The following is a 14,582-nucleotide window of genomic DNA, read 5'->3' as shown; positions in this document are numbered from 1 at the left end:
CCAAATACCTTACTAAATTAAACACTGTTAGCATTAGATTAAGAAATATTTCACTATTATTGTGTTATTCGCACAACAAATGTACATTTCCAATTCTTCCAGTTCTATACTTGGACAGAGTTGGATCCAACAAGATCAAATTAACAAGGAGAGAAGAAAAATTCCAAAGTTCTACTTTTTCATGGCCCTACTACAATGTTATTTATTTTTCTACAACTAACACCCTCATAGATTATACCCATAATAATAATTACAAAGAAAATACGATACAGAATCCTAATTTTTTAAAGATGTATCCACATTTCCAACCACTGGCCAAAATCCTCACTTATACATTTCTGGCAGCTCATCCTCTATCCTCATCAAGTGATTTCCTTTCTGGTGCTCCTTGTCTCAGTTATTTAAAGTGACTAAAGCCTTCCTGAGCAGTCTGGGAGGGTCTGCTACCTGCCTGGCTCTAGAGGAGCCAATTCAGCCAATTCGGGGGCTGAATAGATGGGAAGATTATTTTTGTTTCTATCCCTGAGGTCAGTGGCCTTTGCACTTAAGAACATGGGAAAAAAGCAAAGACTTTTCCCTGGCACACTGACAGGAGCAGACAACTCACTACTTCTAAGTATTTGCCATAACTGAACAATCTGACCAGAGCCTCAAAGATCAACAGAGCCACAATCATGCAATGGAAAATGACAGTGCACGCAGCAGCCATGAGAAAGAGGAGGCAGAACACCAGGAATAGGTGGTAGCAAAAGAGAAGTGCTAGAAGGTCTGCTAGATCTTTAACTCCAAAGTAAGAAAGTTACTTAAGGTGATTAAAATAAAGCTCTTAAAGGAGGAAAAAAAAAAAAAAAAGACTTTCTGGATCCCAAAATTAGGATTTTCAAATTTAAAAATTCAACAGATGAAAAGATGCTCACTTGTAGTCTTGAAGGTCAAGGAAGAACTTTCTCACATCACAGCAAAAATGACAAGAGATAAATAATGGAAAATTACTGATTGGAAGACTTGAGGCTTTAAGGACTGAGTTCCTGACAGGTGTTGCTGAAAATCAGACACGTACATTCTGGTAAAACTCTTAAATTCCAGAAAAACCAACCAAACAACCAAACCAAACAAAACCCAGAAACTTTACAATCTTCCAGAAGAAAGTGTCCAATCACTTAACAAAGGAAAAAAAGAATTAGATCAGGATCACATTTCTTATCTCTAACACTGGAATTCTAAAACAGTGGAATAACATTTACATATTAACATGCAACGAACTCTGTCATATATACAGTCAATTCCCGGTACTCATGATAGTTCTATTCTTTAAAGCTGCTGCAGACACTGAATTAGAGAATACGGCAACATTGCCGCTAGGGTAAAATACTGGGTTAGGTTCCTGCCAGCCACTGGTGACACCATCTTCATCAACTGATCACTACATGACCTTGCATTATGTGTTTAAAGATGCTTTATGTGATGTATATTGCCAATTCATTACCAAACTCATGGCTGAGTGAAGCTTATCTAACATACATATTCTCTCTGAAAGGCATGCCACAGCCTTCTTGTGCTAAGGGACACTAGACAGCGTATCATTACAGATGGAGGTCATTTGAAACTATGAAATCACCAACAAAAAGCACAAAAATGTGAAGAACATGGCACCTAATGGAGCTGTTCACGGTATAAGAACTGAAAAAGAGAGGAGATGAGGGAAGATGGCGGCGTAGGAGGACGCTGGGCTCACCGCGCGTCCTGCTGATCACTTAGATTCCACCTACACCTGCCTAAATAACCCAGAAAACCGCCAGAGGATTAGCAGAACGGAGTCGCTGGAGCCAAGCGCAGACAAGAGGCCCACGGAAGAGGGTAGGAAGGGCGGCGAGGCGGTGCGCGCTCCACGGACTGGCGGGAGGGAGCCAGGGAGGAGGGGTGGCTCGCCGGCCAAGCAGAGCCCCCGAGTCTGGCTGGCAAAAGCGGAGGGGCCGGACAGACGGAGTGTGTTCCGACAGCAAGCGCGACTCAGCGTCTGGGAGGTCATAAGTTAACAGCTCTGCTCGGAAAGCGGGAAGGCTGGAGGACAAAGCGAGGGAGAGCTGCTGAGCCCCTGGACGACAGAGCTCAGTTTGGTGGGGAACAAAGGCGCTCGCCAGCGCCATCTCCCCTGCCCATCCCCCAGCCAAAATCCCAAAGGGAACCAGTTCCTGCCAGGGAACTTACTCGCTCCTCGCAAACACCCAACTCTGTGCTTCTGCGGAGCCAAACCTCCTGCAGCGGATCTGACTCCCTCCCGCTGCCACAGGGCCCCTCCTGAAGTGGATCACCTAAGGAGAAGCAAGCTAAGCCTGCCCCTCCTGCCCCTGTGCACATTGCCTACCTACCCCAGCTAAGACGCCAGATCCCCAACATCACAAGCCTGGCAGCATGCAAGTAGCCCAGACGGGCCACGCCACCCCACAGTGAATCCCTCCCCTAGGAGAGGGGAAGAGAAGGCACACACCAGTCTGACTGTGGCCCCAGCGGTGGGCTGGGGGCAGACATCAGGTCGGACTGCGGCCCCGCCCACCAACTCCAGTTATACACCACAGCACAGGGGAAGTGCCCTGCAGGTCCTCACCACGCCAGGGACTATCCAAAATGACCAAGCGGAAAATTCCCCTCAGAACAATCTCCAGGAAATAACAACAGCTAATGAGCTGATCAAAAAGGATTTAAATAATATAACAGAAAGTGAATTTAGAATAATAGTCATAAAATTAATCGCTGGGCTTGAAAACAGTATAGAGGACAGCAGAGAATCTCTTGCTACAGAGATCAAGGGACTAAGGAAGAGTCACGAGGAGCTGAAAAACGCTTTAAATGAAATGCAAAACAAAATGGAAACCACCACGGCTCGGATTGAAGAGGCAGAGGAGAGAATAGGTGAACTAGAAGATAAAGTTATGGAAAAAGAGGAAGCTGAGAAAAAGAGAGATAAAAAAATCCAGGAGTATGAGGGGAAAATTAGAGAACTAAGTGATACACTAAAAAGAAATAATATACGCATAATTGGTATCCCAGAGGAGGAAGAGAGAGGGAAAGGTGCTGAAGGGGTACTTGAAGAAATAATAGCTGAGAACTTCCCTGAACTGGGGAAGGAAAAAGGCATTGAAATCCAAGAGGCACAGAGAACTCCCTTCAGACGTAACTTGAATCGATCTTCTGCACGACATATCATAGTGAAACTGGCAAAATACAAGGATAAAGAGAAAATTCTGAAAGCAGCAAGGGATAAATGTGCCCTCACATATAAAGGGAGACCTATAAGACTCGTGACTGATCTCTCTTTTGAAACTTGGCAGGCCAGAAAGAATTGGCACGAGATTTTCAGTGTGCTAGACAGAAAAAATATGCAGCCGAGAATCCTTTATCCAGCAAGTCTGTCATTTACAATAGAAGGAGAGATAAAGGTCTTCCCAAACAAACAAAAACTGAAGGAATTCATCACCACTAAACCAGCCCTACAAGAGATCCTAAGGGGGACCTTGTGAGACAAAGTACCAGAGACATCACTACAAGCATAAAACATACAGACATCACAATGCCTCTAAACCCGTATCTTTCTATAATAACACTGAATGCAAATGGACTAAATGCGCCAACCAAAAGACATAGGGTATCAGAATGGATAAAAAAACAAGACCCATCTATTTGCTGTCTACAAGAGACTCATTTTAGACCTGAGGACACCTTTAGATTGAGAGTGAGGGGATGGAGAACTATTTATCATGCTACTGGAAGCCAAAAGAAAGCTGGAGTAGCCATACTTATATCAGACAAACTAGACTTTAAATTAAAGGCTGTAACAAGAGATGAAGAAAGACATTATATAATAGTGACAGGGTCTATCCATCAGGAAGAGCTAACAATTATAAATGTCTATGTGCCGAATACCAGAGCCCCCAAATATATAAAACAACTACTCATAAACATAAGCAACCTTATTGATAAGAATGTGGTAATTGCAGGGGACTTTAACACCCCACTTACAGAAATGGATAGATCATCTAGACACACGGTCAATAAAGAAACAAGGGCCCTGAATGAGACATTGGATCAGATGGACTTGACAGATATATTTAGAACTCTGCATCCCAAAGCAACAGAATATACTTTCTTCTCGAGTGCACATGGAACATTCTCCAAGATAGATCATATACTGGGTCACAAAACAGCCTTTCATAAGTGTACCAGAATTGAAATTATACCATGCATACTTTCAGACCACAATGCTATGAAGCTTGAAATCAACCACAGAAAAAAGTCTGGAAAACCTCCAAAAGCATGGAGGTTAAAGAACACCCTACTAACGAATGAGTGGGTCAACCAGGCAATTAGAGAAGAAATTAAAAAATATATGGAAACAAACGAAAATGAAAATACAACAATCCAAACGCTTTGGGACGCAGCAAAGGCAGTCCTGAGAGGAAAATACATTGCAATCCAGGCCTATCTCAAGAAACAAGAAAAATCCCAAATACAAAACCTAACAGCACACCTAAAGGAAATAGAAGCAGAACAGCAAAGGCAGCCTAAACCCAGCAGAAGAAGAGAAATAATAAAGATCAGAGCAGAAATAAACAATATAGAATCTAAAAAAACTGTAGAGCAGATCAACGAAACCAAGAGTTGGTTTTTTGAAAAAATAAACAAAATTGACAAACCTCTAGCCAGGCTTCTCAAAAAGAAACGGGAGATGACCCAAATAGATAAAATCATGAATGAAAATGGAATTATTACAACCAATCCCTCAGAGATACAAACAATTATCAGGGAATACTATGAAAAATTATATGCCAACAAATTGGACAACCTGGAAGAAATGGACAAATTCCTGAACACCCACACGCTTCCAAAACTCAATCAGGAGGAAATAGAAAGCTTGAACAGACCCATAACCAGCGAAGAAATTGAATCGGTTATCAAAAATCTCCCAACAAATAAGAGTCCAGGACCAGATGGCTTCCCAGGGGAGTTCTACCAGACGTTTAAAGCAGAGATAATACCTATCCTTCTCAAGCTATTCCAAGAAATAGAAAGGGAAGGAAAACTTCCAGACTCATTCTATGAAGCCAGTATTACTTTGATTCCTAAACCAGACAGAGACCCAGTAAAAAAAGAGAACTACAGGCCAATATCCCTGATGAATATAGATGCAAAAATTCTCAATAAGATACTAGCAAATCAAATTCAACGGCATATAAAAAGAATTATTCACCATGATCAAGTGGGATTCATTCCTGGGATGCAGGGCTGGTTCAACATTCGCAAATCAATCAACATGATATATCACATTAACAAAAAAAAAAGAGAAGAACCATATGATCCTGTCAATCAATGCAGAAAAGGCCTTTGACAAAATCCAGCACCCTTTCTTAATAAAAACCCTTGAGAAAGTCGGGATAGAAGGAACATACTTAAAGATCATAAAAGCCATTTATGAAAAGCCCACAGCTAACATCATCCTCAACGGGGAAAAACTGAGAGCTTTTTCCCTGAGATCAGGAACACGACAGGGATGCCCACTCTCACCGCTGTTGTTTAACATAGTGCTGGAAGTTCTAGCATCAGCGATCAGACAACAAAAGGAAATCAAAGGCATCAAAATTGGCAAAGATGAAGTCAAGCTTTCGCTTTTTGCAGATGACATGATATTATACATGGAAAATCCGATAGACTCCACCAAAAGTCTGCTAGAATTGATACATGAATTCAGCAAAGTTGCAGGATACAAAATCAATGTACAGAAATCAGTTGCATTCTTATACACTAACAATGAAGCAACAGAAAGACAAATAAAGAAACTGATCCCATTCACAATTGCACCAAGAAGCATAAAATACCTAGGAATAAATCTAACCAAAGATGTAAAGGATCTGTATGCTGAAAACTATAGAAAGCTTATGAAGGTAATTGAAGAAGATTTAAAGAAATGGAAAGACATTCCCTGCTCATGGATTGGAAGAATAAATATTGTCAAAATGTCAATACTACCCAAAGCTATCTACACATTCAATGCAATCCCAATCAAAATTGCACCAGCATTCTTCTCAAAACTAGAACAAGCAATCCTAAAATTCATATGGAACCACAAAAGGCCCCGAATAGCCAAAGGAATTTTGAAGAAGAAGACCAAAGCAGGAGGCATCACAATCCCAGACTTTAGCCTCTACTACAAAGCTGTCATCATCAAGACAGCATGGTATTGGCACAAAAACAGACACATAGACCAATGGAATAGAATAGAAACCCCAGAACTAGACCCACAAACGTATGGCCAACTCATCTTTGACAAAGCAGGAAAGAACATCCAATGGAAAAAAGACAGCCTCTTTAACAAATGGTGCTGGGAGAACTGGACAGCAACATGCAGAAGGTTGAAACTAGACCACTTTCTCACACCATTCACAAAAATAAACTCAAAATGGATACAGGACCTGAATGTGAGACAGGAAACCATCAAAACCTTAGAGGAGAAAGCAGGAAAAGACCTCTTTGACCTCAGCCGTAGCAATCTCTTACTCGACACATCCCCAAAGGCAAGGGAATTAAAAGCAAAAGTGAATTACTGGGACCTTATGAAGATAAAAAGCTTCTGCACAGCAAAGGAAACAACCAACAAAACTAAAAGGCAACCAACGGAATGGGAAAAGATATTTGCAAATGACATATCGGACAAAGGGCTAGTATCCAAAATCTATAAAGAGCTCACCAAACTCCACACCCGGAAAGCAAATAACCCAGTGAAGAAATGGGCAGAAAACATGAATAGACACTTCTCTAAAGAAGACATCCGGATGGCCAACAGGCACATGAAAAGATGTTCAGCGTCGCTCCTTATCAGGGAAATACAAATCAAAACCACACTCAGGTATCACCTCACGCCAGTCAGAGTGGCCAAAATGAACAAATCAGGAGACTATAGATGCTGGAGAGGATGTGGAGAAACGGGAACCCTCTTGCACTGTTGGTGGGAATGCAAATTGGTGCAGCTGCTCTGGAAAGCAGTGTGGAGGTTCCTCAGAAAATTAAAAATAGACCTACCCTATGACCCAGCAATAGCACTGCTAGGAATTTATCTAAGGGATACAGGAGTACTGATGCATAGGGTCACTTGAACATAGCAGTTCATAGCCAAATTATGGAAAGAGCCTAAATATCCATCAACTGATGAATGGATAAAGAAATTGTGGTTTATATACACAATGGAATACTACGTGGCAATGAGAAAAAATGAAATATGGCCTTTTGTAGCAACGTGGATGGAACTGGAGAGTGTGATGCTAAGTGAAATAAGCCATACAGAGAAAGACAGATACCATATGGTTTCACTCTTATGTGGATCCTGAGAAACTTAACAGGAACCCATGGGGGAGGGGAAGGAAAAAAAAAAAAAAAAGAGGTTAGAGTGGGAGAGAGCCAAAGCATAAGAGACTGTTAAAAACTGAGAACAAACTGAGGGTTGATGGGGGGTGGGAGGGAGGAGAGGGTGGGTGATGGGTATTGAGGAGGGCACCTTTTGGGATGAGCACTGGGTGTTGTATGGAAACCAATTTGACAATAAATTTCATATATTAAAAAAATAAATAAATAAATAAATAAAAGAACTGAAAAAGAAGGTAGAGAGTTTCCTTATTCAGTACCGGGAGACTCTAATTTTTTTTTTTTTTTTTCTGCTCTGCCCATGTCCATGAATTCAGCGAGAGCAGAGCAATGATTTGAAGGTTACAAATATATCTTAGCAAGTAAGCAAGATCTGCAAATATGGAATCTTCGAACAATGAAGGTTGAACTGTAACTAACCCTAAATAAGTAATAATAAAAGTGCTAAAGGAGACTGTTAAATAGAAAAGGGAAAGATGCAAATCAGACACAGACACTATTTCACACATATCAGATTGTCAAAAACTGAAGAGTCTGATTATGACAAAGCACAAAGTCTAAGAAAACTGGAATTCTTATACCCTGTTGTCTGGAATACAAATTGGTTAAATTATTTTGTAAAGCAATTTGGCAAAACTAGTGAAGTTGAAGATGCACATACCCTACGATCAGCAATTAATTCCAGTTGTAAGTACAGACAGCCTATGTGCACAAGGAGACATACTCAAAGAAGTTCACTACAGCACTGTTTTCAATAGTAATAAATTAGAAAGAACTTAAATGTCCATTTATAGAGAAGCAGCAAAACAAACTGCAACATATTCCAAGGGTGGATTTCAATGAACGAAGTATCAAACCTGTTGATTTCAAAACCCTAATGTTGAATGAAAAAATCATGTTGCAAAAGGATGTATACAGTGTGACAACATTTATGTGAAGTCTAAAAACATATAAAATAAATGGATATATTATTTCTGGACACATATTTGGGTGAAGTGTATAAGCATTCATAAGAGACACAAACTGTAGTGCACAGTGGACACCTCTAGGACCAGAGGTGAAGGAAAGGACTGGATGGAGTGTTGGGGGGGGGGGGGGGGGTGCGGGGAGTTGGATTTGAAATGGCAGCCAGCAGCTCTCAGAATATGGCCCAGGTTCCCCCGGTGGGGGTGGTGACTTTGGGATGCTTTCTAGGGGACAAGGTCAAAACCATTCTCACAATAACATTAGGATGTTATTCGCCTTTGGTATTCCTTCTCTCACAAGTGTATGGTAAGTGTTTCCGGAGTCTACATGGCATGCGTTAACAGACTGAAAGCAGAAGCAGGTCAAAATGATTCAACTATCTTCTATTAGGACAGACAGAAAACAGATCTACAAAAATGTAAAACTGCCACTTTTATCACTAATTTTTCTTAAAAACATGGTTGTCTTCCACAAAAATGTTTCGATTAATGTAATGGGTTTCCTATTTAAAAAAATTAATAAATATTTTTAAAGTATTGTTTTAATTTCTAAAACAGTAGGTAGCAATACACATGACCCATATAAACAAAAGCTATCTGGGTCTTTAATAACTTTTAAGAATGTAAAGGGGTCCCAAGACAAAAAAGCTTAAGAACTGCTGATCTAGATGTATTTCTAATAATTTAATTCGTGAAAATTAGCTGCTCCTTGATATTCAAGCTCAGCTCTACTCTAGGACATGACGTTGCTGTCGGAAGCCCGACCCTGATTCTGCACAGCTCCCTACCTCAGTTCACTCACGTTTCACCACATGCTTTCTATAACTATGCCCTAAGAGAACTATCTATCCCCTTTATCTTTCTACAAACTCACATTATGTATTTGTCTACTGTTCAGTCTCTCCCACTGGATGCGAGGTGCCTTTTAGCAGGTGTGTTCTTCTCTTCCCTAGAACCCAAAAAGGTTCTGGCCTGGCAACAGCAAGTACTAATTTATTATATTTATTACATAAGGGAACTGATAAAATTTATAAATTCATATAAATATGCATTAAGTATTTATCAAATTTTATCAATTCTCCAAAAGGTGAATATATAAAAACCAAAGAAAAATATTGTTTAAATGGATGGTACTGTATGTCACTTATACAAATCTGAATACTGGATTTAATTACAAATTTTAAAATAATTTTTAAGTGTCTGTTTGCAGACGACATATTATGTAGAAAACCTAAAAATTCCATCAAAAAACTGTTGGACTACTTAACTGAGTAAAGCTGCAGGGTATAAAAAATCAATATACAAAAATCTGCTGTATTTCTATACACTGACAATAAACTATCAGAGAAATTAAGAAAGTAATCCCATGTATAAGAGCACCAAAAACAATAAAGTACTTAGGAATACATTTAACCAAGGAGGGGAAAGATCAATACACTTTTGAAAACTGTAAGACACTCATGAAAGAAACTGAAGACACAAATAAATAGAAAGATATTCTGTGCTTTTGGACTGGAAGAATATCGTTAGAGTCGATCCTTACTGAAATTCAAATAGCATGTTTCACAGATATAGAGAAAACAACCCCAGAATTTATATGGGACCCCAAACACTCTGAAAACAAAGCAATCTTGAGAAAGAACAAAAAAGCTGGAGGCATCACACTCCCAGATTTCAAACTATACTACCAAAGTGACAGTATTCAAAACAGAATATTATTGGCATAAAAACAGACACATAGATCAATAAAACAGAATAGAGAGCCTAGGGGGCAAAAAAAAACATGCATATATGGTCAATTAACTTTTGACAAAGAAGCCAAGAATATACAATGGGGAAAAGACAGACTCTTCAATAAGTAATACTGGGAAAACTGGACAGCCACATGTAAAAGAAATGACATTGGACCCTTACACCATACACAAGAATCAAATAAAAATGGATTAAAGACCCACTTTTGTATGTAAGATCTGAAGTTTCTGGTGTATTAGAAGAAAACATAGGGGATCAAGATTTTTTGGTTTTGCACCAAAAGCAAAAATAAGCAGCGGGATTACGTCAAACTGAAAAGCTTCTGCTCAGCAAACAATCAACAAAATGAAAAAGCAACCTACAGAATGGGAGAAAATATTTGCAAACCACACGCCCAATAAAGGGTTAACCAGGGAAGGGCCAACAAAATCCTGAAAAAGAATGTAGCCAGAGGACATGTCTTAACAAGATATTAAAACTTAAGACAAAGCCACAATAATAAGAATCATCAAAAACAAAACAAAAAGAAAACACTATCATTGGAACTGGAAAAAAATTTCAATACATAAAGGATTTCCAAGTAAAATAAAGGTGGTCTTCTTTTAATCCAGTGGGAAATGATGGTTTATATTGTATGTGATGTTCACCCAACAGACTACCTAGAAGGAAAATCAGGTTGAACTTCTATCTTCACACCACTTAATCTTAAATGCACAAGAATAAAAATCTTTGGACAAAACCTTGAACAAAAATCTTTGGAAGTGACTAAAGGTACAACCTATGTGCTGGGGCGATTTACCTCCAACAAGAAACCTAAAATATTGGATAAAATTTAGTAGCAAAAACTACCACACAGAAGGCAAAAATTGTGATGCAAAAGAAAAGGAAAAAAAATCTGCAATGCCTATCACAAATGAAGGAGTTGAAAGATAATTTAGTCAGGACTTGTATACTATGAGGAGCTATATACTGTATGATAGATACTATTGTTTAACAATGTATATTAGATACTCATAATGTACAAACAGCTCATATAAATTTTCCAAAAAAGTAAACCACTTAAAAGTTAATGGGCAAAGGATATAAACAATTCATAGAAAAGTATTTCTAAATGTTCAATAAATATTGTATTAAATCCTCAAATTAAAGTAACAATGAGATATTGTTTCCTGCTAAACACACTGGAAAAAATTAAAAGGAGTTAGGGAATGTGCACTCTCATATACTGCTAACAGAAATACAAATTGTTACAATCTTTTAGAATGCAATCTGGTAAAATCTACTATAAGTACACATGCCCCCATCCAGTAAACCCCAATGCACAGAATACATTCACATTATGATATATTTGGCAACCATTATAAAGAATTAATTGGATCTACATCAGATCATTTGAAACACAAATTCATGATGTACCTTTGAGTGGGGGAAAAAAAAGAATTTTAAAAACAAAAATTTTAAGAAAGCAATCCACAAAAAGTAATTAAAAGTTCATGATAAAAACAGCTTGTTTAACATGATCCCATTTACATAAAGTCAAATGTGTATCATACATCTATGTAGCACAGATCTAAGGGATCTAAGAGATCTATAGTGATGGTCATCAAAATGTTACCTCAAGGCTAAGACTTCAGGGGATTTTTATTATTTTTCACATTTTATGCACTGTCTAAACTTCAAACACAACCATATATTTATATAATAATATAAACATAATATTATATAATAATATAAACAACCAGCTTCTGGTTTCTTTTTTTTTTTTAAAGCAACTTATTTACCTTCTTATTCCTTTCCTTCCCCTGCTGAATCAGTTGTCAAGTCCTATTAATTTTACCTCTGAAATGTTCCTCAGGTCTGTCTTCTTTATAATCCCAGAGTTTAATCCTTTATCATTTCTTGCCTGTAGTACCGAATTAGCCTACCTCAACACTTTGCCTCCTTTATCACTACCAGTTTGTTTCCTGTTAAAAACTACGCACCATAAAAAAATACATACTATCCTATGCTAATTTCCTCCTAAAAACCTGAGCACTTCCTCACTGACCATAAAGACCAAATTTTACCAAAGCATTCAAAACTCGTAAGTCCCAAACTATCTTAACCATCCAAACTATCTTAACCATCCAACTGCCATTTATTTATTCACTCATTCAACAAAGATTCATCATGTGCTGTGTGCTAGACAGTGTTCTTGCACCTGTGATACATTAGTGAACAAAGAGCCAAAACGACCTGCCCTGACCTTGTAGAGTTCATATTCTAACGGGAGTGGGGGGAGGACGAGAGGGAAATAAAAAATGAACACAATGAAGAATTATGTAGTGTATATATACAGCACGTAAGCACAGTGAAGGAGCAAATTATACAGCAGGTAAGAAGATCGTTGTTACAGGAGAGAGAACTACATACAGCCCAGTGCTGGGCTGAGGCAGGGGAGAGGTTGTACTTCTTAAACAGTCTGATCAAAGCAGTCCTGACTGAGATGAAGTTAAACAGACTTGAAGGCAGTGAGGCAGTCAGTCTTGGGGATTTCTGAGTAAAATGTCCTCCACCTCAGACTCTGTGTAAAGGTTGTAGGGTGAGAGTGAGCCTGTATGTTCCTGGAATAGCAAGGAGGGCAGTGTGGCTGATGGGGGGAGTGGGGTAAGAGATGAGGCCAGAGAGGCATCAGGACAGGAGTCTAGACCAGAGTGTATGGGACCTCCTAGGCTCAATCATAAGGACTGTGGCTTTTACTGTGAATGAAACAGGGAATATAAGCAACACTAAGGCTGCCTGGGAATTTACCTCCTCCCAGAGTCAGTCCTTAATGGACTCGTATGTGGGTAAATTCTCAGGCTCCTTTGTTTTATCCCTAACAACTCTGAGGTGCTACCCACACTATCTCCAGAGCTTCCCACCAGGACATAACCAGAGTTACTTTCCCTGAAGTATACCTCTGCACGGTTTTTTTTCCTTTGCATGTCCCACTTGCTGAAAACACCGCTGGTTTCTCCTGGGAACAGTTTCTTTTTTTTTTTTTTCTTTTAAAGTTCATTTATTTATAAAGAGAGAGAAAGAAAGAGAGAGAGGGAGGGAGGGAGGGAGGGAGGGAGGGAGGGGCAGAGAGAGAGAGAGAAAGAGGGAGAATCTCAAGCAGGCTCCACACTGCCAGTGCAGAGCTCAATGAGGGGCTTGATCTCATGAAGTGTAAGATCATGACCTGAGCTGAGGTCAAGAGCTGGACGCTTAACTGACTGAGCCACCAGGCGCTGCTCCTGGGAACACTTTCTAAGTCTCAGGATCTGCTTCTGAGAAACCCAAGTTAAGAGAGGAAAAAGTTTTATGTGAGATGTGGCATGATTTATTCAACAAATTGAATGCTGAACCACTAACTGTTCCTAAAATACACAATTCATATGCTCATGTCTTTAGACATGCTGGTTTCTTTGCTAAGAAATAACAACACCTTTCTTCCGTCCCCTTTGGAAAAGCTTTATTCCTTTTCTAAAATGCCAACACAAATGATGATTTCTTGCTGTATGAAATCCTTTCCAGCCTCTTATTAAAGCAACATGTTTCTATCAGAACATAATTTAAGAAATAATTATCTGCATTTTCTATTTTTATCTAGACTCAGATCATTAAGAGACCTTATCTGATTTTTTATAATTACTCCCAAAGTGCTTACCTAACACAGTGCTTTGCACACAGTAAGAATCAATGCAACTTACTGTATTTGATAATTCCTTGTAAGGTTTTCTTCTCATATTGAGCCTAATGTCAACTTCACAAAAACTTCAGTTTAAATCTAAACAATATGCAGCAGAAATCAATTAATTTTACTATGAATTATTTTTATTTTCTGCATGAAGATGTGATTCCAACAGTTTTTATGCCTTGGCTGTAAACGAGCACAGAGACCTGGGGCTTTTAAGAAATGTACACACTATGAAAAGTCTCACAGTACTTACTTTGGGGAGAGCACCGGAGGACTGACAAAAGACCGAAGTGCATCTTTCACCATGTCTTGCATGAGATGGGTTCCAAAGACCTTTTTGTTATCCACCAGGAAAGTAGTCTTAAAACAAATGTTATGTATTAGTAATGCTGTCAAAATCTTGACATATTGTACATATAACTGTCATTACTGTGACATGAACACAACAGAAGAGATTAAAGCATAAAAACCTGGTGGAAATCAAGGAATCGCTACCTCCACAATGGGTTATTACTTGTTAATCTATATTTAAGATGTATTCTGATGAAGGTGTATAAAGAAAAAATACCTCTCAAGCCAAAGGCAATAATAGTGAACTAGTCAAAATGAGCTGACCAGGGACACCTGGGTGGCTCAGCTGGCTCTTGTTTCAACTCAGGACATGATTTCACAGGTTCATAATTGTGCCTGTGTCCAGCTCTGTGCGGACAGTGAGGAGTCTGCTTGGAATTCTCTCTCTCCCTCTCTCTCAA

At 39.0% G+C, this 14,582-nt stretch overlaps 1 protein-coding gene across 3 annotated transcripts in view; it reads right to left on the bottom strand.

Annotated features, from left to right (window-relative positions):
* Positions 1-14,582, bottom strand: part of NAA35 (N-alpha-acetyltransferase 35, NatC auxiliary subunit) — a 102,309-nt gene that overhangs the window by 13,494 nt on the left and 74,233 nt on the right. For all 3 annotated transcript variants that reach the window (XM_086685118.1, XM_025931563.2, XM_086685119.1), the window contains exon 14: positions 14,084-14,190. In XM_086685118.1, the coding sequence (XP_086541244.1) occupies positions 14,084-14,190 (107 nt within the window). The remainder of the gene's footprint in view (positions 1-14,083; positions 14,191-14,582) is intronic.

This window comes from Puma concolor, chromosome D4, assembly GCF_028749965.1.
Source record: "Puma concolor isolate L17-30 chromosome D4, mPumCon1.1.hap2, whole genome shotgun sequence".
Taxonomy (NCBI): Eukaryota; Metazoa; Chordata; class Mammalia; order Carnivora; family Felidae; genus Puma; species Puma concolor.
The sequence above is the reverse complement of the archived record's forward strand: the minus strand, read 5'-3'. Positions and strand labels throughout refer to the sequence as shown.